Raw genomic sequence first — 22,554 nt, 5'->3', positions numbered from 1 at the left:
AAGTATTATTTGCTTGTCAAAGAAGAAAAGAACTACAGAGATGCATTGAAACACTGCAAGGACAGAAATGGCACATTAGTAATGCCCAAGGATGCAAAAACAAATTCATTAATCGCCACATACATTAGTGAGGCTGGTCTGACTCGAGTTTATATTGGCATAAATGATGTGGAGAAAGAAGGTCACTTTATGTTCACCGATAACAGCCCACTACAGAACTACAGCAGCTGGAGAGCAGGAGAGCCGAACAATGCCTATGGAGGGGAGGATTGTGTAGAGATGGTCAATACTGGTGGCTGGAATGATGTTGAATGCAGGCCTACCATATATTTTGTCTGTGAGTTTATCAAGAAGAGGAAATATGTACTCCAAATTTTTAATGACAACCAGTATTAGCTTTCTATATACTATAAGACTACAATATACTATAAGACAAGCAGTGCCTTTAGGAAAAATGTAAACAAAAGTATAGTAGAGCAAGATTCTTAACTACTGCATGTTGTCTGGTCATTGTAGTTTCTTGTCTTTTGTCTTGTTTTAGTAGATTGCAGTACATCACATATGCCATTCTAAATTCTGGAGCACACAATATCACAAGTAACAGAAGAGCTTCTGTACACTCTTAGAGTTTAGCAGTAGATTATACTTGCAGGGATAGCTGATCAGTGGCTAGAGACTTTTACATGAATAATTACTTTGGAAATGCATGTATGATTTTACAACAAGAGCAAAAATGGTTACATGGTTTTATGATATGCCACATGGTTCTACACTGCATTTTTGTAACTGATTATATATAATATATTTGCTTAGTAGAAGTGCACAGTCACTTAGAAATGCCAAGGTATATCTCTCATTGTATGAATGTCAGCATAACAGATTGATATATCACTACAAATATAATAACATTTTTTGGCAACTTAACTGCTGTTAAATGACATGTCATATTTTTGCTTTAATTTCTGCAATAAATGGATGTATTGTTGGTGGAGTCCAACAGATAGAGGTTGAATGTCTTATTTATGCATTCTTGGAACAGGTTTCGCAGTATGTTGCATGGTGTATAATAATATCTGCATGTTAATATTGCAATTTATCTTGAAACATTTAAAAGCAACTAGTCCTTACGAAGTACCAAAAATTACCAGTGGTGCTGGCAGTGATTCTTGTATTTATTCCTCACTTTCCTTTGCTTTATGCTACAAATCAGTGCATTACATGGGGTATAATGTCGAAGGAAGGTGTGGTAATCCTTATGTCGATACTTAGCCCTCTGTACTTTGACACACTTTCCAACACTTCAATCACATAAAAAAGTAACCAGCAGCTGCTATATAAGTATTCCATTGCGCTACAGTAGCTACAAAGACAGGGCACACACACACACACACACACACACACACACACACACACACACACACACACACACACACACACACACACACACACACACACACACACACACACGCACGCACACACACACACACACACACACACACACACACACACACACACACTGTACATGACTGACATCTATTACAACTACAGCTCTTGACTTTACAGTAGAGTTAGAGTATGAGTAACTATTTCCTTGCACTCAGTCGCAAAACACATAAGCACATGCCTTAAGGCAACAGAAGCTGTTGAGTTTGCCTCATAGGTAGCAAATATCGCTAGCTATACACAGTTACCCTCTTTCTTAAACCCTTCTTTCATTTTCCTGACCAATATGAAACTTGTCAGCTAGATTATTCTTTAATCCCATGTTGCCAAGCATTCAAGAGGTTATCCATTCCTTGTAAAGTAACAATATCTTAATTCTGATGACCATGCAAAGGTTTTTTCTTTTTGACAGAAACAATATCCATCTCAACATTCTTATTCATGCATGTCCTAATATTGTTTCCACTTCTTATATCATTTAAATTATATATACTTCCATGGTGTTGCAGTGGTAGTGTTGTTGCCTCACAGCAAGAGGTTCTCCTGTTCAATTCCCGGCTGGAGTGCGGGGAGTGCCTTCTGTGTGGAGTCTGCATGTCCTCCCCGTGGTTGGCTGGGTGTTCAAAAGACATGCATAAATGGGTGTGCCTTCATTGAAGGTTGAACATTGAGCTGGCACCTCGGCATTCATGAAAACCAACTGCCAATCATTAGCAGACCAGAGTTCCGCTGTGGTGACCCCTAACCGGGAAAAGCCTAAAGACAACAACATATCATTTAAATTATATAATTCTATGGCTTTGAATTGCCTTCTGTAGTCCATCCCTTCCATTCCCTAGATGCATTTTAGATGTTTTCCTTTATATTGAATGACACTAATCCTGTCCCTCTGTTGAGGTGAGAACATGCAATCTTCACAAATACCACGTGTGTCCTCTCCCAACCTCTGTAATATGGCAAAACCACCACTATATGTCAAAGTCGGCTCCCCCTTATAATGCACCAGATGTATTGCCTTCCCAGTAAACTGCCATCTTATACTGCCATGCAAAATTAAATTTCAGTGAACTGGGACATGAACATTACTAAAAATGGGAAAAAAAGTTCTTCCATCCATATATCTTAAGTTATTAGTACCTATAGCTCTGTGTATGAAATGCCCCATTCATGACTCTAATGTGAATCTAATAAAAAACTATCCATAAAATGGCTCCAGCATCTATGAACTATGTTTCCTTTATATACATTTCAGTTCAGTACATAGAAAAGCGCAACCTTTCTATCTGTTCCTGCTAGAGACACACAGACACCTGATATCATCAGCAGAATGACCACACAGATTGTGAGTCTGTGACTCATGCTGAAACTGGATGCATTCAGATATAGTATTCACTTCCTGATTTCTGTGCTTATAAAGAGGAGAGGTTTGGCAGCATGTTGTTGCTGCATGTATTTATTTATTTACTGTATTATTTACTGTACCATGCAGTGACGCAGAAGCCACAGTGGTACAGCGGTAGCGTTGTTGCCTCACAGCAAGAGTTCTCCTGTTTGATTCTCGGCTGGAGTGCCTTCTGTATGGAGTCTGCATGTCCTCCCCGCAGTCGAGTGGCCAACGAAAGACATGCGTGAATGGGCATGCCTTCGCTGAAGGTTGGGCATTTGGCTGGCAACTCGGCACCATAAAAATCGACTGCCCATCATTAGCGGACCAGAGTTCTCGTTTGTTTAACAAATTTCTGACAGTGTTTTTGCTATAAATTTTGACTTAAAAATTTTAAATCAGATCAATATTTCTCTGATCACTGAAAAAGGAAACAGGAAAGTAGTGTTCTCACTCACAGGCTTGAACATTATTTTATAGTAATTGTGGAGAAGCAGACAAGTAATGGGATACCGGTATGGACGGGGGGCCCCGGTCCAATACCTTATGCTGTCTCAACAGATCTCATCAGATAAATTCATCCTCTCACTGTCCTTCTGCTTCCCTGTTCTAATGCTACACCCCAATTCATGATACAGTGAAGAGCCACCTCAGTGCATTTGTCAGAACTACTGCAGTATGATTGCAATCACCTCCAATATGTCTACACCACTCATCTCACTGACATGTTTGGAAGTGTTTCTATTGTCTCTCTTATTTTCCTGTGCTACCTTCATCTCCGCTGACTCTTCTTACTCACAAAGCTCTAGTTTGTCACCTCTATTACAAGCCTGTTCCTTGCACCTCATTTAACTTCCCAATCAATCTTCTTGAAGCATTACATGAAAGAATATCCACATATAATAATTTGTCATGGTTGCTGATAGTGCTTAACAGATTGTATAGAATATTGAAAAGAAAATGTAGTGTTTTTTCATATATTGTTAGAATCGTGTCAGCTGGAGGTATCAACATTCATTTGTGTAAAGTGAAACGTAAGAAGCCATCATTACTTAAAGAATCAATAGACACTACATGGCACATAATTTCGAGGAAAGCTGTTGTTGCAATCTGATTCGTAATACTGGTGTATGGAATATGAAAAGTACAATTTAATTTACTTATTATAAAGGTACCTCTTTTTTTAATTCACAAGCTCCTCCCTGCAGTTCTTTCTCCCATGAACTCAATGGTGATCACAAGGAAACAGCTGTTTTATCCCTGATAGCCTAATATTCTTCCCTAGAAAAATCTAAGGTTTGTAAGTAGTTACTAGGCATGGAAGTCAGAAGACCACTGATGAATCAGTCCCAATTTTCCAGGGCATTGTCTAGGAGTATCAGTCAGGGTCTCACAGAAGACAAAAGTAGCCTCAGGGAACCAAAGAAGTAGCTTATAAACAGATCATAGCTTTAATCCTCTGTGCTAACTATCAAGTGACACTTCACATGCCTCTGGAAGACATCTCCAGATCTCTTCCAGCACCACCTGGCATTCATTCTGTCTTCTGTACTGATGCATCTCCACAACTGTTTGCATTGTTTCAGTCTTACAGTCTTATAATGTTCTGTGCTCATAATGTCTTTTTTGATTTTTTTAATTTATTTTTGGGAACTTTTTTCCACAGGCCTTCTCCAAAAATATGCTTTGACAAATGTAAATAGATAAATAAGCAAAAAAAATGCAAATGCTGGTCTCAAAATCAGTCAGTTAACAGCTCAAAAAACTATTTTATTACCCCTCCAAAGATACCACTTTCTACTTGTTGCAGCCTATCCCATAAAATCTTTCAGTATTGATGTCTTTAGGATGTTCCCCTTAACTTGCACCCAGCTGTTCAAAGCTACAATGTGGCACTGTCATTCTTCTCCCAGAATGCATCACTCTGACCTCAACTGCCTCAACCCTATTCAACAGAACCAAATCTAACACATTCTACCTCCCATTAGGCAAGAAATAATGCCTAACAGGCTAGGCATTTTATTAAAATAACAGACTGCCCATGGTGTTATGATGTCTGAAACTAGGACTTCACAGTTGCTGGAAGGTCTGTTATTTCTATCACAACACCCCCCAAAAGACAACATTGCATATAGAAAATGGGCATCTGTTAAACTGGTTTGTGTTTGCTTCACAATTAGTATAGACACATCATTGATATTTTTATGTAAATTACTTCTACAACCACATATTTCATATTTACTGTAGAAAATGTAATTGCTGTTGGAGGATGTATTTTACATCAAAAATATATATATAGGTTCATAGATGTGTACTACGCTAATGGCCATGAAGCCTATGTAAGCCTAGCCTATAAGAAGCTCTAGTATCATGTCAACAGGCATTAGTTCCCATTGCCTCTGTCTAGCAGGGTAGCTGAGGTGATTCCCGGGGTGAATTTTTTAGTTTTTATCCACTCATCAAGAATTTTTTTGAAGAGGACCAGATAGGAGCTCTGTTTGACGTGGATTGGGAGTCTGTTCCAGAGCATGGACAGTCTCTGGGTAAGGAACCTATCCCTCCAGCATGTTCTATTTAATGTGGTAAGAAGACTAATGTCCCTGGAGCATGTGGCATGGTGGGATTGGGTTTTTATTAGATGTAGCATGTCTAGCAGCTCTGAGTCAGACATGACTTTGTAGGTTAAGCAGAGATCGCCTCTAAGGAGGCAATATGAGACTGAGTATAGCTGGAGTTTTTCAAGTCTGTCAGTATAGGGCATGTGTTTAAGGCCTAGAATCCTCTTGATGAAGTATTTATGTGGCCTTTCCAGCTGTTGCAAGTGTCTAGTGAGGTACATGCCAAAAAGGGCAATGTATTCTATAACATGTATAATGAGGCATGAGTAGAGAGGGACAATGATCTCTTTCCTCCTAGATGAGAAACCCTTTGTGATGAGATATGCCACATAAAAGGATTTTTTGACCACAGTGGCTATGTGGTTATCAAAGGAGAGATTGCTATCAACCTGTGTTCCTAGATCTCTTATTACACCTTCTGAGTCAAGTGGAACACCATTGATGTGGTAGTTCATGGCCACAGAGATTTTCCCAAAGGGAAAATTTACCCCAGGGGTCACTAACGATGCATTTTTTAGCATTTAGTTTAAGGCCGTGGTTCAGGAACCAGTCATTGGTGTCAGTGAGGCCTCTTTGTAGGATGTCTACATCAGTTGCGGATTCTGTAATGGCTCCCAGTTTGCAATCATCTGCAAAGTTGGTCAGCCAGAGTCCTTTTGTGTTGGCTTGAACTTCTGAGAAGTAGATGCCGAACAGAAGAGGACCCAGGAAATATCCCTGTGGGACACCATTCGTGACTGGATGGTAGTCTGATTTGGAGTCTGCAACCTTCACAGTGTGAATTCTATCTGTGAATCAGTTAGCAACCCACCTTGTGACAGGAGTTAATGCCTAGATTAGTGAGTCTATCAATGATTCCCAAGTGGGTAATGGTATCACAGGCCTTGGCAAGATCAAGATAAGCTGTGTGTACCACCTTGCCCTCATCCACAGCTCTGATGACAGACTCAAAGAAGTCTATGAGATTGAGCAGGCATGATCTACACTTCACAAATCCGAACTGAGTGGGTCCAGAGTTTGGAGGCTTCCTATAACCCAGTTTATAAGGTCCATGATGATATGCTCGAAAGCCTTGCATATCAGACTAGTCAGGCTAATGGGGCAGTATTTTCCGGGGTCTGTAGTTGCTCCCCCTTTGTGGAGTGGGATGACCATGGCCATTTGCCATTCAGTGGGTACAAAGCCTGAAGTGAGGCTATGATTGAACAGGGCACTCAGGTGTGGTGCCAGTTCATTTTGTAGCTCATGTAGGATGCATCCAGGGATATTATCAGGTCCCATGGAAGCTGTGTTCTTGGCTTTAGACAGTGCAGTTTTAACCTGAGCAGCAGTAATATTAGGAAATTGACACTCCTTGGGAATTGCGATTGGCCCTTGGGGGTTGAAAGGGAGGTAAGGTTTGCACTGAAACTATCAGCCAATATATTGGCAATGTCAGCTGGCTCAGAATATGTGTTGCCATTGTGCTGTAGCTCAAGGCAGACCTGAGTGTTGCCCTGAAGATTCTTCACATAACTATAGAATGCCTTGTGGCTGTCTTTAGTATTTGCTGCTATTTTGTTTTTATAGCTAGCTTTAGAGGATTTGATGAAGTATCTCAATTTTTTGCTAAGGCTAGCTAGAGATTTTTTTCCAGTCTTAGGACTTTACCCTTTTCTGCAACAGTTTCTTCTTTCTGTTGTAAAGTTTGTTTATGGTAGGGAACCACCAGATTGGATTCCTTTTCTTTGGAGGTAAGCATCTTGGTTCTGTTTGGGATGGCTCTATCCATGCACTTGTGAATGTGTTCGTACAGCACAATGGTATGTGTATACACATTATATAAGTATTTAATGTCTTTACTCAAAGACACACACACACACACACACACACACACACACACACACACACACACACACACACACACACACACACACACACACACACACACACACACACACACACACACACACACACACACACACACACACACACACACACACACACACACACACACACACACACACACACACACACTTCTAATGCAGTTAAATGTATTAGTTTATTTTACTTTCCCACACAAGCACAGCTTTTTAAGTGCTGTTGATAGCAAGGGGAAGGTAAAGCAGCAATGGCAGCTTGTAACTGTTACGGAATTACTTTTATAATTTTTACTTTGTCTTTTTAATTGACAATCACTATACAGATCTGTTTAGTGAGTGAAAAAAATATGGCAGCTCTTCTTTTTTTTTCTCAGTCCATGCTTCATGGCAGCTGGGTAAGCCTAGCCATGCTTCCCAATAAAATGTGATAGGTATTGTTTCCCAAGGGTTTTGTGAAGGGATATTTACCTGGGAATGGGTGGCACAGCTTTTACAAGCTTCTTTCCCCTAATAGAGACATAAGTGCCAGACCAGGGGTATATTTACAGTTCCCCATCCACTACTCCAAGTTTTCCTTGAATAAGTGCAGGGATGAACACTGCTTCACATAGATGGTAAGTCTGTTCCACAGAAGGGGAAGTCTCTGAGACACATACCTTTCCCTCAAACATATCCTGTTTATGTTGTGAGCAAGATTTATGTCCCTGGATTAGCTGTTCCCGAAAGCTATTTGTTTTACAAATGTGCAACAGGTTCATTAGGGCTGGATCAGATGATGCTTTGTAGGCCTAGCATAGGGCACTTTTCAGCCATCTATAGGAGACTGAGTATAAGGACAAGGCTTTGAGACTGTCTGCATAGGACCTGTTTTCCACACCAAGTATTTTATTTGTGAGAAATCTCTGAGGACGGCCCAGTTATTGCATATGTTTGGCCAGGAACATACGGAAGGGGGCACTGTACTCAATGATTGGTCTTATGAGAAGAGTACATTGGAACAATGACATGTTTGGATCTAGATACCCTTGCTTGTAAGTTGCACAACATAGCATGATTTCCTCTCTATAGTAGTAGTAATAGATCTTAGCATCATTTATATATCATGTTGCACTTCTATCTCCAAAGGCATAATTACTTGTAAAAGCTAGTTGCTTGTATTTTTAACCTTGCCTGGGATCCTAGTCTTGCAGTTTCATAAGCAGTTGTGGCAGAACTGTGAACCACTGCCAGATTCTAGCTTCATTTGGTCATTTATTATTATTTTTTTTCCATAAACAGTGTTACTGGTAAATTTCTGCATAGTCTGGTGCTTTAGACTGTGGCAGTATTGTATATTATCTTCCAGGACTGGTACTTCAGTGCTTTTACAGCAGTTTATATTCCAGTTTTGCTGCTAGAGTCTTAGATTCTACTTCTCTTTTACCTGTTTAAAGTTGCATTCCAGTACCTTTATGTTTCCCTCTGCCCCACCCCCCACTGAGACATTAAGCTAACGTTTCTGATATTTTCACTTACCTGGGGTCATTGACCTGTAGCTCAAAGTCATAGGACTAAAGTTCCTGTATTGGCTTTATTTGATTAGATCCCCATCTAGCTAGTCTGCTTCTTGCATCTTGATTTTTTTTCCCAACTCACGCGCCCTAATCTTTTCACATAGTAGTATTAAATGGCTGTGTCTCTGGCCTCCACCACTTAAGGTAATCTGACTTCAAGAGACATTCCCTTTCTGCTTTCATTGCTATTGTCTGTTGTGTAAGCCATTTAAGTACTTTTCCAACCATTGTTTTCCATAGTTTCCAAATACTGAGTGCCCAACCAACAGACCAGTAGTGCTCTTGAGTAAACCTTGTTTACTTCAAATTATCTCCTGCTCATTTTCCCAGAGTTCCCTTCTTCTTGGTGCCCTTGCAACGCTCAGAGATTGTCCTGAATTAATCCTGCTACATCCTTGGTAGATAAGAGGTTTATTTTATTATTTTGTATTTCAGTTGACTATATTAGAGTGCGAATGCTTTATTTTTGCTTATTTGTTGATTTTGCACTTTAAATCATTTAAAGCTACCTAATACTTGAAGTCACCTTGTCCAGATAGTTTTAAGTTGTTTTGTGGTATCATTGCACTTTCAAGCAGTCTTTTTGTGCTTTTATATTATGAGGATTGGATGTTCCATCTAGTGGCAGTAGGTAGCAGTCTTGTCTACATGAGTTGTCATGGCTTAGTGGTGAGTGGGACCGGCAGTTTTAATTTTATTAGGTGAGGAGCCAGAGACTGGCAAATAAAGGACCTCCAGAGACAAAGATGGAGGGATGATCAGACTTTGGATTTTGTAAAGAGACTTCATAAAAAACCTCTATGATAAACTTGGTGAGGCTTTGACTTTTTCAGACAGTGCCTTTAAACTTTAAAGGCAGAAGCCACAGCCACCCAGCCCCGGCCTTGATGGCCAAGGAACTCCGATACATATGGCCACTCGGAATCATCATAAACTCAAATGTTTACAAGATCCCACATATTGAGACTGATCATTGAACCCTTGCACAGAGGACAGAACCTGGCAGGTGGCTAAGGCGCCTCATCAGTCAGAGGGGTTCCCACTGGAGGGTGGTCTTCCAGGGCTCAGTCCTGGCAAAGTACTTCAAAAGACTCTTAGCCTCCAACAAGCAAGACAACTTTAGCAGGGACTGGAGCCAATCTTTGGGGAAGATAAGGCTGACAAAGTTTAAGTAGAAATTGCATCTGACACTATAGAAAAACCCATCTGACAAAAGAAACTGAAACTAAAAGCTAAATGCCAAAATGCATAGTCAATAGGTGCTCAAAAAAGTCATAAGAAACCGCCAAAAAATCAGGTGGCAATCCACTGAGCAAAGGAAAAAACTGGAGCAACCTGGATGCCATCCCAGGATGGTAGGGGTCTAGGGGTCAGACCCATCATACCCTGGTATTGTCAGGGTGAAGCAGTCACAAAGACCTTTTTATCATGAAGACCTTCTCACATGTAGATTTCTATATCATCAAGGTCCCTTTACTCATCCTCATCACTCTCTCACTCATCTACCAATGCCCCCAGTCAATGAATGATTCGGAATGTATCTGACCCGACGACACTTCCAGTGCAGCTCAGGAGGAGGGAAAAGCCTCCTCCAAAAAGGATAAAGTCTCAAAACTCTGTCCCTATGCTGCCCGATCTGCAGAACTCCAGCTCTATTTCTCAGCTATAGCTTTGCTCAACATACAGGCCATGTCATCATAGGTCATACCCATACCCAGATTTGATATGCTTCACTTCAAAAATCAAAAATCTAAGATCACAAGGGAGCCAGAAAGGGAGGTTATTAATCGACTGCGGCTATAGGTGCTGGAGCTGGAGATAGATCATCACTCCAAAGACTCCCTATGCTGTGGGACAAAGGTACATGATGTGAGGCACCAGCCTCTCGCTTGTTCGAGAGAAATCTTCTTGAATGGATGATGTAGATCAGATACCCAGGGATTATTACCGCGCACTGCTCGACTCGACAGAGAGCACAACAAAACAAATGGTATAGTTCCCCATACTAGGGGGGGTACAAGCAACAAAATGGGCTAGCTAGGCTTGTAAATGCCCTCGGGCAGATAGCCTAGTATGAACCTATGAACCTATGAACCTATGAGTTGGAAAATACATAAGAAAGCTGTAAGTGTAGTCATTTAATTGGCCAGAGGACTTAGAAGCCAATTTTCAGTGTTTTAAGTGCCTGTATAAATTTGGAGTGTTTGTGCACTACTGTCTATCACACAGCAGTGGTAAGTAGTGCCCTGTAGAGACGCAGACTCCTAAAAACAAACTTTTCCCTAAAACCACCTCTGAAACTGTACCAGTAAGTTGGTGAGTGTAGCCACTAATCTGTGCATTGAGTAGCATCGAGCAGTTAGCCTGTGAATTGAGGAGCACTGTCTCTTGAATTTAGTATTATATAGCCAAGTCTAGTCTCTAGCCCCAAAAGCACCCTTAGTCAGCCAACTATTACCCCTCATACATTTCACCCTTGTAGCTCACCCAATAAAGGACATAGCAATATGGATATGCTCTTTCCCAATTTATCCACAGCCATTTTGGGCAATATGGGTATATTGAGACAATGTAGCATTTGCCTAATGTTCACTAATAACCATTTAATCCTCAAAGAAACAAATGCAGTATGCAAGAGATGTAGTTACAGAATGCCTCTGGAGACAGAACTCTTGTGTACACTCATAATGGCAATTTAAATGTCAGAAACACAAATGCTACGCCCACTACACATAGTATGCACCCCACTTATGCTGAGACACCTAAATGCATTCTTCTCAAGCTCCAAAGACCTCCCCAACATTACACTTGCAAAAATTATCCTCAGCAAACCCAAAAGCACCCAACGGAAACACAATTAACACTGCACATGCAGCCACACTCAGTGGAGCCTCAAATACCAAGCTCATAAGGTAAGCCAATACATTACTCAGGACTCTAGTCATAAGAAACTCTATTATACAACATGCTGGTGCCCCACTTCCCAGGCTGAAGAAGGAGAAAGTAACAGTTGGTTGCCTTTCAGGGGCTAGGAGCCACCAGCTTACACATACACTGAAGTCATTGTACCATAGGTACTAGTATGATTCAGTCAAAGTCCATGTGGATGTAAATGACCTGAAACATACCTCCACAGACTATATGAAGAGAGGTGCTATGGAGCTCATGGACTATGTGTCACAGGATGGTATTTGCCTAGCATTGAGTAGCATTTTACCCTCACCAAAGATGATAACACAATATGAACAGAAGATGATTGATTTAAATAATTGGTCTAGTTTTTGGTGTCATTCTAGGGAGATATAATATTTATCAGTATGTGACAACATGGTCAACATACCATGTTGCTCTACCAAGGATGGTCGACACTTATCTTCTCTAGGCTTTCGAATACTGGCTAAGAAATTGTCCTTCCCATAAAGCCTTTTTAAGGCAGTGCCAAACTGATAAACCTTCCAGCATGTCAAAATCTATCCAAGGAAATCTAAAGGTGTTCCTGCTCAATGCCAGGAGACTAAACAAGAAGCTCCACTCCCTCCAAACTCTCCTCAACTTGGAGAATGGAAACATCTGTGCAGTTACTGAGACATGGTTTAGAAAATGCACAGAGTACTCTGGCAGTACAAGGCTTCAGTCCCTTTCTCACATTTAGACCAGCAACTGCACAGACAGGGACTGAAGGTGGAGGTGTCTCAGTCTGGGTTCAGGCACCTAGGCAGTGAGACATTTCAGAGTGGTACATTTGACAGGGGACACATGGCTAAAGTGACATTCAGCTGCAGAGAAATATGGCTATTTGCAAATTCCCTGTGGGCAAAGAGAAGCTCACCCTGCCATGCTCACAGCTTTAATAACCAAATGAACGGTGGCAGAAGAAGTAATGAGTGTTGTGCTCAGTGTACAGTGCATACTTATGTAAAAAGTGTGCTACAGCATGGAGGAAATCCTGCAGGATACTGTAGTCACATTTGTGCTCCAGTATGTGTTTTAAGTAATGTTCTCTAGACACTGTGAAGAGGGTAGTGGTCCACACACTCCAATTATAAAGGCACTGCCCATTGTGCACTGCATTTTTACTGCCACTGACATGCCCTCTGGCCAGCCTGCTGCTGATGCCTTCCATATTGCCTGCTGTCTTATGTTCCCTTGGGGACCATGGACATTGTTTTCCCCCTGTGCATTTGATTACTGAAGTTGCGGGCATGGCAGCATATGCTTCTCTTTGCCCACAGGGAATTTGCAAACAGCCATATTTCTCTGCAGCTGAATGTCATTTCGGGCATGTGTCCCCAGTCAAATGTACCACAGGGAAATGTCTCGCTCCCTAGGTGCCTGAACCTGGCTCAGTCTACATCAGTAACAAGCATACCAGTAGGTGGATTGAACAGAATGATCCACTGGAGTTCATCCACATCCAGATTAACAGACAAAGTCCCATACCATATCCTAGCAAGCCACAGATTACCCTCTATATGCCTATCTCTATAGCTCATACTTAGACCTATTGGAGACGTTCACCATTCAACCAAATACAATATTCATGGGGACTTTTATTATCCCTGTATAAATTGGGAATCTTAGATGACCCTAGTTTGCAGGCATAGAGATTCCTAGATTTTGTAAGCATAAACACTATAGACCAGTTGGTGCGTATGCCTTCTAGAGATGCAAACATATTGGACCCAATACTGACAAATATGGGAGAATGCTGCAACTCCCACCCCCACCCCCACAGTGTTATGTCCACTGTGGTAAGGTGAGACCACAAAATAGTCACCTTCAAAATTATAATCAACTCTGTAACCCCAGTAAAACCATGTAACAGTTATAAACTACTCCAAGGCAAACCTACTTTTTATTAAATGATAACCTGTCAACATTTCAAGCCCCTCTAAACCCAGATAACACAGCAGCCTATGCATAATTAGCCACAGAAATTCTGTACAACTTTGTCAGTGATTAAATAGAGGTTTCTGTGCCTAACAGAAGTAAAACCAAAGCTAATTCAAAAAACAAACCACTGTGGTGGAATCCAAAATTAAACAAGTTGTACAACAAAAGAAAAAAAGTCATAGCTAAAATTAGGAAGTGTAACACCAAAAAAGATAAAAACTCTCTCACCAACCTGAATAGACAACTAAGAGGGCTAATTAAGTGCAACAAAGAAAAATTTGAGGTAAAGATGGGGTCCTAGGCCAAAGATAGCCATAAGGCCTTCCTTTGCTATGTACAAAACTTCAAAGGCAGTACACAACTGTATGCCAAACTGTTGGTAAAAAAAGGGTCTTTCTTGCAGTTTTTAGTGAATGGTTTCACTGTGTAACCTTTTACCCTTTGGTTTGGATGGTGTTTGGGATATTTTGTAGGTACCCTTATGTTTATGCACATCAGGCTTGATTTTAAGATCTGTATTTCTAAAGTACAGCTAAACAATCCACTGATGATTTCTCTCTATGGAGTACTGCTGCGTGCAGGGTTCACTTGATTTTGGTTGCAGCCTGTTTCTTCTACATAATGGCGATATGCACAAGTGACAACCATAGTCCTGATCATCTACCCTCACCATGTTGTACAACAGTCCTACAGCCAGACATCTAAATTCTGAGGTAAGCTTTGCCATGATTTTAATTCGGAACTGAATCAGTAATCCAATCCATGAAGAAAATTAATGGCCGAAACAATATGGTTTTCCATGCATGCACACGTTTGCGTTAGTTTATATTTATGTGCATGTGTACATGTATTTGTGTGTGTGTGTGTGTGTGTGTGTGTGTGTGTGTGTGTGTGTGTCCCTGTGTGTGTGTGTGTCCCTGTGTGTGTGTTTAGAGGGCTGTCTGCCAGTTTCATACATACTTGTTTCTTTATTTAAAGCTGGCTATCACTTTCATGATGAGCTGGGACTTCTAGAATTAGTTAACTGACAGTTTCTCAGCTTTTGATTGCCATGTTTGTTTTGCGCGAAGCATACCTCTAGTGTAGATTTATATAGTTTCCTTAGACCAATGTGATATGTTTGGATGTGAATGAGATGGATGTATAGAATCTGTTTTGGAAGTTAAAGCTCAGACATCTGAACACACTGTCCAGATCAGTGGAAGTGCCTCTTTATGATCACTGCCTGTCAGTGACTAGTCTCAGTAAGAACATTCACATTAACATTATGCTTTTTTCACTTCATAGAGATGATTTTTCTGAAGGCTCATTAGATATACCTATGTAACTCCTAACAGGATGTTGGTTGGTCATCCAGGTTTCTCATCTATAAAGAAGGGTAGGGAAAGATACAGCATGAACCTGTATCCTGGTGTCATTTCATAGATCATAGTTAGACAAAACATTAGGTAGCTTCCAAAAAGAAACACTTGTATATTTGTCATTAAATTAAACTATCTGTTTTATCTGTTAAGGAAAAGTAACTACTGTAGTAAGGGAAGGGGTAGCTGCTGTTAGGAGTCTGTTCTCAATAAAGAATTTAGGAGCACCATTTCTATCGCCTCAAGTAGGAAGACAAGGCACACCGGTGTACACGTAGTAATAAAGTTCCCAGCTTCATTAAGGTTCTGAAAATATAGCTAATAGAGTTAAGAGTAATGATAACAGATTTATATGTAAATTGAAATTGGTAGCAGATGCTTGGAAATGATGGTCTTCAAATGCAGGTATCCATAAATGAAGACATTTCTACTCATTCTGTAATGTATTCCAGTTACAAAGGAAAGGTAGATTTTAGTGGGGAAATGGATGATTGCCTAGAAGACAGAGATGGGGGGGGGGGCTGATACATGCTTGATTTATCACATTACAGATCTGATTGGGTCTGCCTTTGAATCACAAATGGAAAACTGGTAGTTGTGCCACTATGCAGAAACCTTAGGACCTTGATGAATTTGGTATGGCAGCCATATCTAATTAATACTTTCCATAGGCCTTCTAGCATGACGCAGTAGGGCCTTTGTCAGATAGAGAAAAGACACATAGAGGTACTGATATTGTACTCTATACTTGTCATGGATCTAGTTGATAATTACCACCACACCACAGAATGAGACAATTAGTATGCACACTCATAGTAAGGATTTACTAGGCATATTTTGTCAAGACAAAAATACACATTTGGATACCTTTGGTAAATGCTCACATAAAGTAAATATAACCTGATAAAAAATACAGTCTCATGCTAACACTAGGTTAAAAAATTGTGTAGCTCTGGATGCAGGCCATGGAATCATTTATCAACAACCAAAAATGTCCCTCAGCACATTAAACAGCATATACTCCCTTGAAAACTATATTAAACACACTTAGTATGCATCTATAAAACAATATGTATTCTTTTACAGATGCGTACTAAGTGTGTTTAATATAGTTTTCAAGGGAGTATATGCTGTTTAAATGTGCTGAGGGAAATTTTTTGTTGTTGATAAATTATTCCATGGCCTGCATCCAAAGCTACACTGGATCTTCCATCACTGCCTGCCCCTGCAAAGCTCCTCTAAGATATAAATGCATGCTTCATATGTTGATAGTTTATGTCACATAAGCCTCATACTGACATGATGACTGCTAACTGTATGTAAATATGCAGCTAATGCAGAATAGTTGAGAAGTGTTTCTGTATGCCATGTGGAGGCATGGCATGAAATTCTAAGGTAATTCTGAGTAGTACAACCAGCACTAAACATGGATGAGAGGGGTTCCCTCTGCAGTCAGTTGAGGAACATGAAGCATGGGTGAGAAGGGATTCCCTTGGTACAAAGACACACACACACACACACACACACACACACACACACACACACACATGTTAACTTCATGTATCTTTTCCTCCCACCCTAAAAAAATATATATCTGATGTTGTTAATCTTCATTCATTCCTTACTGATGGTTGTCGGTTCCATCCTCGGAAATGAGTCGGCCTTATAACAAGCTCATGCCAGCCAAAAACTATCAAGCTAAGCTTTTATCCACAATTCTCTATTCCCTTTTACCTCAGATCTCGTTTGCTGCGTTGCTGTAATGCTGTGTCAAGCCAGCTCTCAGCTAAGTACTTCGAAAATTTTCAAATTACTTGTATTTTCTGATATTTTTCTTCCCTATTTTATCGCTAATTTACCCACTCTCTTACTGCAGTTTGTTATTGTTGTTACTGGTTTTCTTACCATTCTAGGTAGTCTTTAAGTACCATCGTTGGTATAGGCCCTTTCTCCCCTCTACCTTTGTGGTAACTTTCTTCAAATACAATTGTTGGTATTTCTCTTCCCCCTTCTTTCTTCCTTCTTTCTTTCATACATAAAAAAATCCTTTCTATAACTTCTCCGGTTGTTGTTTTCTTGTGGTAGTTTGTTAATCTCTTTAGCATCATGTCAGAAAAAAAGGGAGCTTCTAGTTTCAAACAATGCAACCAGTGTGGCCGCAAAATGCTGAATTCAGACACCTATGATTCTTGTGTGTACTTTCTGGGTGTTCCTCACCTGTCTCTTCAACCACCTTGATCTATTTGTAAAGGGTTTATCTCCCGAACGCTTAATGAAAGAAAAAGCAAATTAATTTTGAAGGGTCTCCTGAAGACACCCTTCTCAGAGGCTATTTCTGGATCTGAGGGCTCATCCTCTCCCAGTAAAGAACAAAGAAAAAGACCACACTCAGTTCCTTCATCACCTTCGGGTGACAAAAAGCAGGAACCTAGACAAAAGATTCCAAAATTGACTGCTTTGGCTTCAGGAACAAAACTGACTTTCATGGCACCATCTGTTGTGGTACCAACTATGGTGCTGTCCTCAAAATGTCCACAACATCCATGATTGTGGCACTGAGCTTGCCTCTGTTATCTGCTCCAGGAGTTTCTGTACCAGACTCATCTTCCACACGTCTCCACTGAGACTTTGGTGCCAATGGATCATACAGCTCAGACCTGATATTCACCCATGGAGCCCTTTCTCAGGCAGCAATTCAGTTCTTTCCTGGAATGACCTGACTCCCCATCGGGGATATTGACACGATTGACCAGGAGATTCTCGAAATTGGATGTGGTGTGTCTTGTGGATCAGCTGCTGATGGCAAGGGGGATTGCAACACCTTCCAAGACTCCCCTCCCTTCAAGAGTTAGGAGTCTTTCTCCATGTACTCCAGCATATTCTCCTCCTTTGACCTCTGTGCAGGTATTAAAGACCCTGGAACTGACGTGCTTATCAGTACCCATTGCTTCGGTTCCACTGGTGGACCTCATCGTGGTTCCGGAGCCAACTTTTTGGCCTTCAGTTCAATTGGAACAGAGCCTCTCTCAGGATCATGACTGGACTGTAGGCACTGTGGTTCCTAGCACGGTGCTGATTTTTCCCATGGTGTTGTCTACAGTCCCAGAAGTTTTCACAGTAACTAATCCTCTTGAGACTCCATCCTTGGGAGCTGGCCCATTGGAGCAGGGTATGAGCTCGGTTCCGAGGTTGTCCTTCTCATTTCCAGGCTCTGATCCTTCTTCTAGTGGGCTGGCTTTCCAGGCAATGAAGAGGGCTGTTGCTTCTGTAGGCAAGCCATTGGCATCGGAGTATCAATTACATCCTCCCTCTGAGCCGCAGCTGACACAAGCCACCACTTTGGGACATTGAGCACAAGAGCCTCAGGATACCCTACCATAGGGTGTCCCTTCTTCGGAGTCCTCTTCTGAAGCCACCACTGAAGAGGTACCATGCAAGAGGAAGCACTTGGACTCCCCTGAGGAGTTTTTCATCAAGGACATGGAATACGATGAAGGTGAGGGGTCCACATGGTCGGCCCCTGAAGATGTTTCTTTTGGAGACATCCTTGAGATATTGAAACAGAGGGGTGACTGGAAGCCCACCAACCCCTCCTCCAAGGAGTCTGTGTTCCTGCAGGCTTTTTATGCTTGACCTTCTACTTCATGGGTGACCCCGCCTGCAGATGAGCTGGTTCAGCTAATCATGCAGCTTGCATGGAAGACTCCTCATACTAATGAACAAATCTCATGGAGACCAGACAAGATTCTACTCCATTACAAACAGAAACCTTACCAGTCCAAGGGTCTTCCAGTAGATGCAATGGTGGTGGCAGCTGCCACAAAGAAGCAGCTTGCTGAGGAAAGCCAGACTGTCCACCCCCCAAACAGGGAGTCTCAGGCGGTGGACAAGTTAGGGAAGTGAGTCTTTGCATCATCTGTTGTTAGGTCTTTGAATTATCTGGCACACTTCACCAGGCTTCAGAGAAGCATGGTCTCCAAACTCTCCAAAACCTTAGCAGGAGCAGTCTCTAACAAGGTGCGAGACAAGATTGCCTCACAGCTTGCTACAATGGAATCCATATCAGACTCCTCCATGCATTTGATTTCCCACACCACTGAAGGAGCGGCTAGAGCGGCGGGTTCAGGTGTTGTCATAAGACGTCACACCTGGATGCACCTCTGTGACTTTGCGGACCCTTTTAAGTCTTCCTTTCTTAAACTCCAGTGGAAGCTTCTTCCCTTTTTGGCCCGAAAGTGAAAGATACATTGACCAGGTGTGAGAAGGATGGCAAGATCCTGTCTGCCATGGGCATATGTTTTTCCACCCCTCAACATCCCTACTCTAGGAACCAGTGGAGTGGAAAGATGTGGCACAAAAAACTGCAGGATCCTTTCTGTCACACATGTAGCGAATATACTCCCTGGAGCACAGGGGTAACTCATCCAGAAGGCACCCCTACAGGGGCAGAGGGGTCCCATGTAAGCAGGGGTCCAGGGATTCATTCTCTGGGCAACCCTATCAGCGCTCCTGAGGAGTAGCCCAATTGCTTTCCTCTGAAAGCAGTCAGGGGATGTTTCTCCTTGCACCATTCTGCCTGGCTAACAATAACAACAGTTTTATGGGTGCAACAGATCATAACCAGAGGATATCATGCCCCATTCAATCTTTACCCAAAGTCATCAAGACAAATCCCTGACATCTCACCCAGTCAAAGGGAAACAGCAGTGCAAGAAATTCAAAAGCTGCTTCAAAAGAAGAATCATCCAGACAGTCCCACTAGACCTGATAGGATCCGGATTCTACTCAAGATTCTTTTTAGTTCCAAAAAAAAGACAGGGGACTGGAGATCAATTCTGGATCTTAGCATCCTAAACAAAATTGTCAAACAAGAAAAATTCCAGGTGGTCATGGTTCAGTCTATCCTTCCGCATTTGGAGAAAGACGATTGGATGTGCTCAATAGATCTTCAGGACGCGTATTACCACATAAAAATGGACAAACTCTCCAGAAGATTTCTTCACTTCCGGCTAGGAGCCAATCATTTTCAATTCCGCACACTGCCCTTCAGACTTTCTACAGCCCCCAAAGTGTTTACCAAATGCATGGCAATGGTAACAGCTCAATTGAGACTAAAAGAATTCCGGGTGTTTCCATATTTAGACGATTGGCTCCTCACCACCCCCACCAAGTGTCTACTGGAGACAGCTCTAAACTACACTCTCAAACTAGCAAAATTCCTGAGAATCTCTATAAACTGTGGAAAATGCAGCTTGATTCCCTCTCAGACCTGGAATTTAGAGGAGCAAATTTCAATACACACACTTGCCTAGTCTCTCTTCTGGACCACAGATTATACAGGACAAGATCCCAAATCCGAGCGATACTCTGTCAAAACAAAGCCTCAGCTCGGGCAGTTCTTCAACTCCTGGGTTCCATGGCAGCATCAATCACCATAGTGCCTCTAGCAAGACTACACATAAGAATTCTCCAATGGCTCCTTCTAACACAGTGGTATCCCTTGCACCATCTCTTGTCTTTTCAAATATTCATAACTCAATGATGAAAACAGGATTTAATGTCGTAATCCACTTGCGACTTAAAGTTCCTGTCTTGGAAATCACTATTTTTGGTAGCTGTCACATCAGCCAGGCACATTTCTGAGCTTCAAGCCTTGTGTATAAAACATCCTTACATGGTATTTCATAAGGACAGAGTACCACTCCGGACTAACCCTTCCTTTCTGCCCAAAGTTATTTCAGAATTGACAATTGACCAAACGATTGACCTACCAGTCTTTTTTCCCAGCTACTCAAACAAAGGAAAATACTGCCTTCATTTGCTGGATGTGCATAGGCAATTACGTTTTTATCTGGACAGAACTAAGTCACTATGTAAAATAGACCAGCTATTTGTGTCCTATTCAGGCCCGAAATTGGGAAACTCTGTCTCAAAAGTAACCTTGTCCAAGTGGTTGAAAAACTGCATATCCTTGATTTATCAAGGAAATAAAATCTCTCTACCATGCAAAGTCAGAGCACACTCCACCAGATCAGTAGCAACTTCTGTTGCTTTTCATGCAAGGGCTTCATTGGATGATATTTGTGCAGCTGCAATTGGGCTACCCTCATAACTTTATCACTCATTACAAATTAGATTTGGTCTCCAGGGGGAGAGCATCTTTTGGTTCAATGGTACTCAGGAACATCCTTCCATAAGGGCCTCCCAGGACTAAGGGTAGCTAGGGGCTCTGTCTCATCAGTAAGGAATGAATGAAGATTAACAACATCAGATAAAGAAGTTATGTTCTTACCATAGAGTTCCATCTGTATTGTTCATCTTCATTCATTCATTGCATCCCACCCACTTTCCCCCTCCAGAGGCTCTTGGAGGATCAGATTGGGTCTTATTCCTACTTTAGGGTTTCTGCTTAGAAAAAGCCTCTGCTTTACTTATTATGGGCAGACTTGATCTGAGGTAACAGGGAGAAGGGCACTGTGGGTAAAAGCTTAGCTCAAGAGTTTTTTGGCTGGCACAAGCTTGTTATAAGGCCAACTTGGTTCCAAGAACTATCAAAAAACTTCTTCACAAACTCAAGCCTTGTACCAATGCCTCTGATAACTTACCAGCTGAATACTTACAACTCTCAGCCTCCTCCATTGCGTATCCTATCAGCATCTACCTAAATAGATCCATTCAGGAATCTTGTATACCTGATCTCTGGAAAAAAGCAATTATTCTACCACTTCACAAAGGCAGCAATAGGTTCATAGGTAGGTTATAGGGTATCAGCCCATGGGCCTATGTAAGCCTAGCCAGCAAGGTTCCATAGCTTACACCACCCAAGAAAGTTATTTTCCTATGCTACTGTCCAGCAGAGACACAGAAGTAATCCCTGGGGTGTATTTCCTATTTCCCATCCACTCATCAAAATTTTCTTGAAGAGTGATAATGAAGAACTTTGCTTGACATAGATGGGTAGCTTGTTCCAGAGTATAGGAAGTCTCTGGGACAGGAATCTATCCCTCCAGCATGTCCTGTTTATTGTGGTGACAAGGTTTAGGTCCCTAGAGCGTGTAGCTCGGAGGGATTGGGATTTCTTTAGGTGTACCATGTCCAACAGCTCTGGGTTTGAAATAGCTTTATATGTTAGGCAGAGATCACCTCAGAGTAGGCGATATGCTACGGAGTAAAGCTGGAGTTTTTTGAGGCGGTCAGTGTAGGGCATTTGTTTGAGGTCAGAAATCCTATTTGTGAGGTACTTCTGTGGCCTTTCCAGCTGCTGCAGATGTCTTGTGAGGTACATTCCAAAAGGGGCGTTGTACTCTATAATGGGTCTTATGAGTGATGAGTAGAGGGGAACAATGACCTCTTTTTTCCCTGGATGAGAACCCTTTTATGATGAGGTGTGCCATGTAGAAGGACTTCCTGACAACTGTGGTGATGTGACTATCAAAGGAG

The 22,554-nt window shown here is 41.6% G+C and overlaps 1 protein-coding gene across 1 annotated transcript in view; it reads left to right on the top strand.

The window, feature by feature from the left end:
* The window catches only part of COLEC10 (collectin subfamily member 10), a 696,880-nt gene extending 695,874 nt beyond the window's left edge, over positions 1-1,006 (top strand). Inside the window, exon 6 of the mRNA XM_044066926.1 lies at positions 1-1,006. This exon is cut by the window's left edge and continues 29 nt beyond it. Coding sequence (XP_043922861.1) covers positions 1-396 — 396 coding nt within the window. The 3' untranslated portion in view covers positions 397-1,006.
* Positions 1,007-22,554: the final 21,548 nt, after the last annotated feature.

Source organism: Protopterus annectens, chromosome 3.part1 (assembly GCF_019279795.1).
Source record: "Protopterus annectens isolate FY-2018-M chromosome 3.part1, PAN1.0, whole genome shotgun sequence".
Classification (NCBI taxonomy): Eukaryota; Metazoa; Chordata; order Ceratodontiformes; family Protopteridae; genus Protopterus; species Protopterus annectens.
Note: the sequence above shows the minus strand (reverse complement) of the source record. Positions and strands in the feature narration are given on the sequence as shown.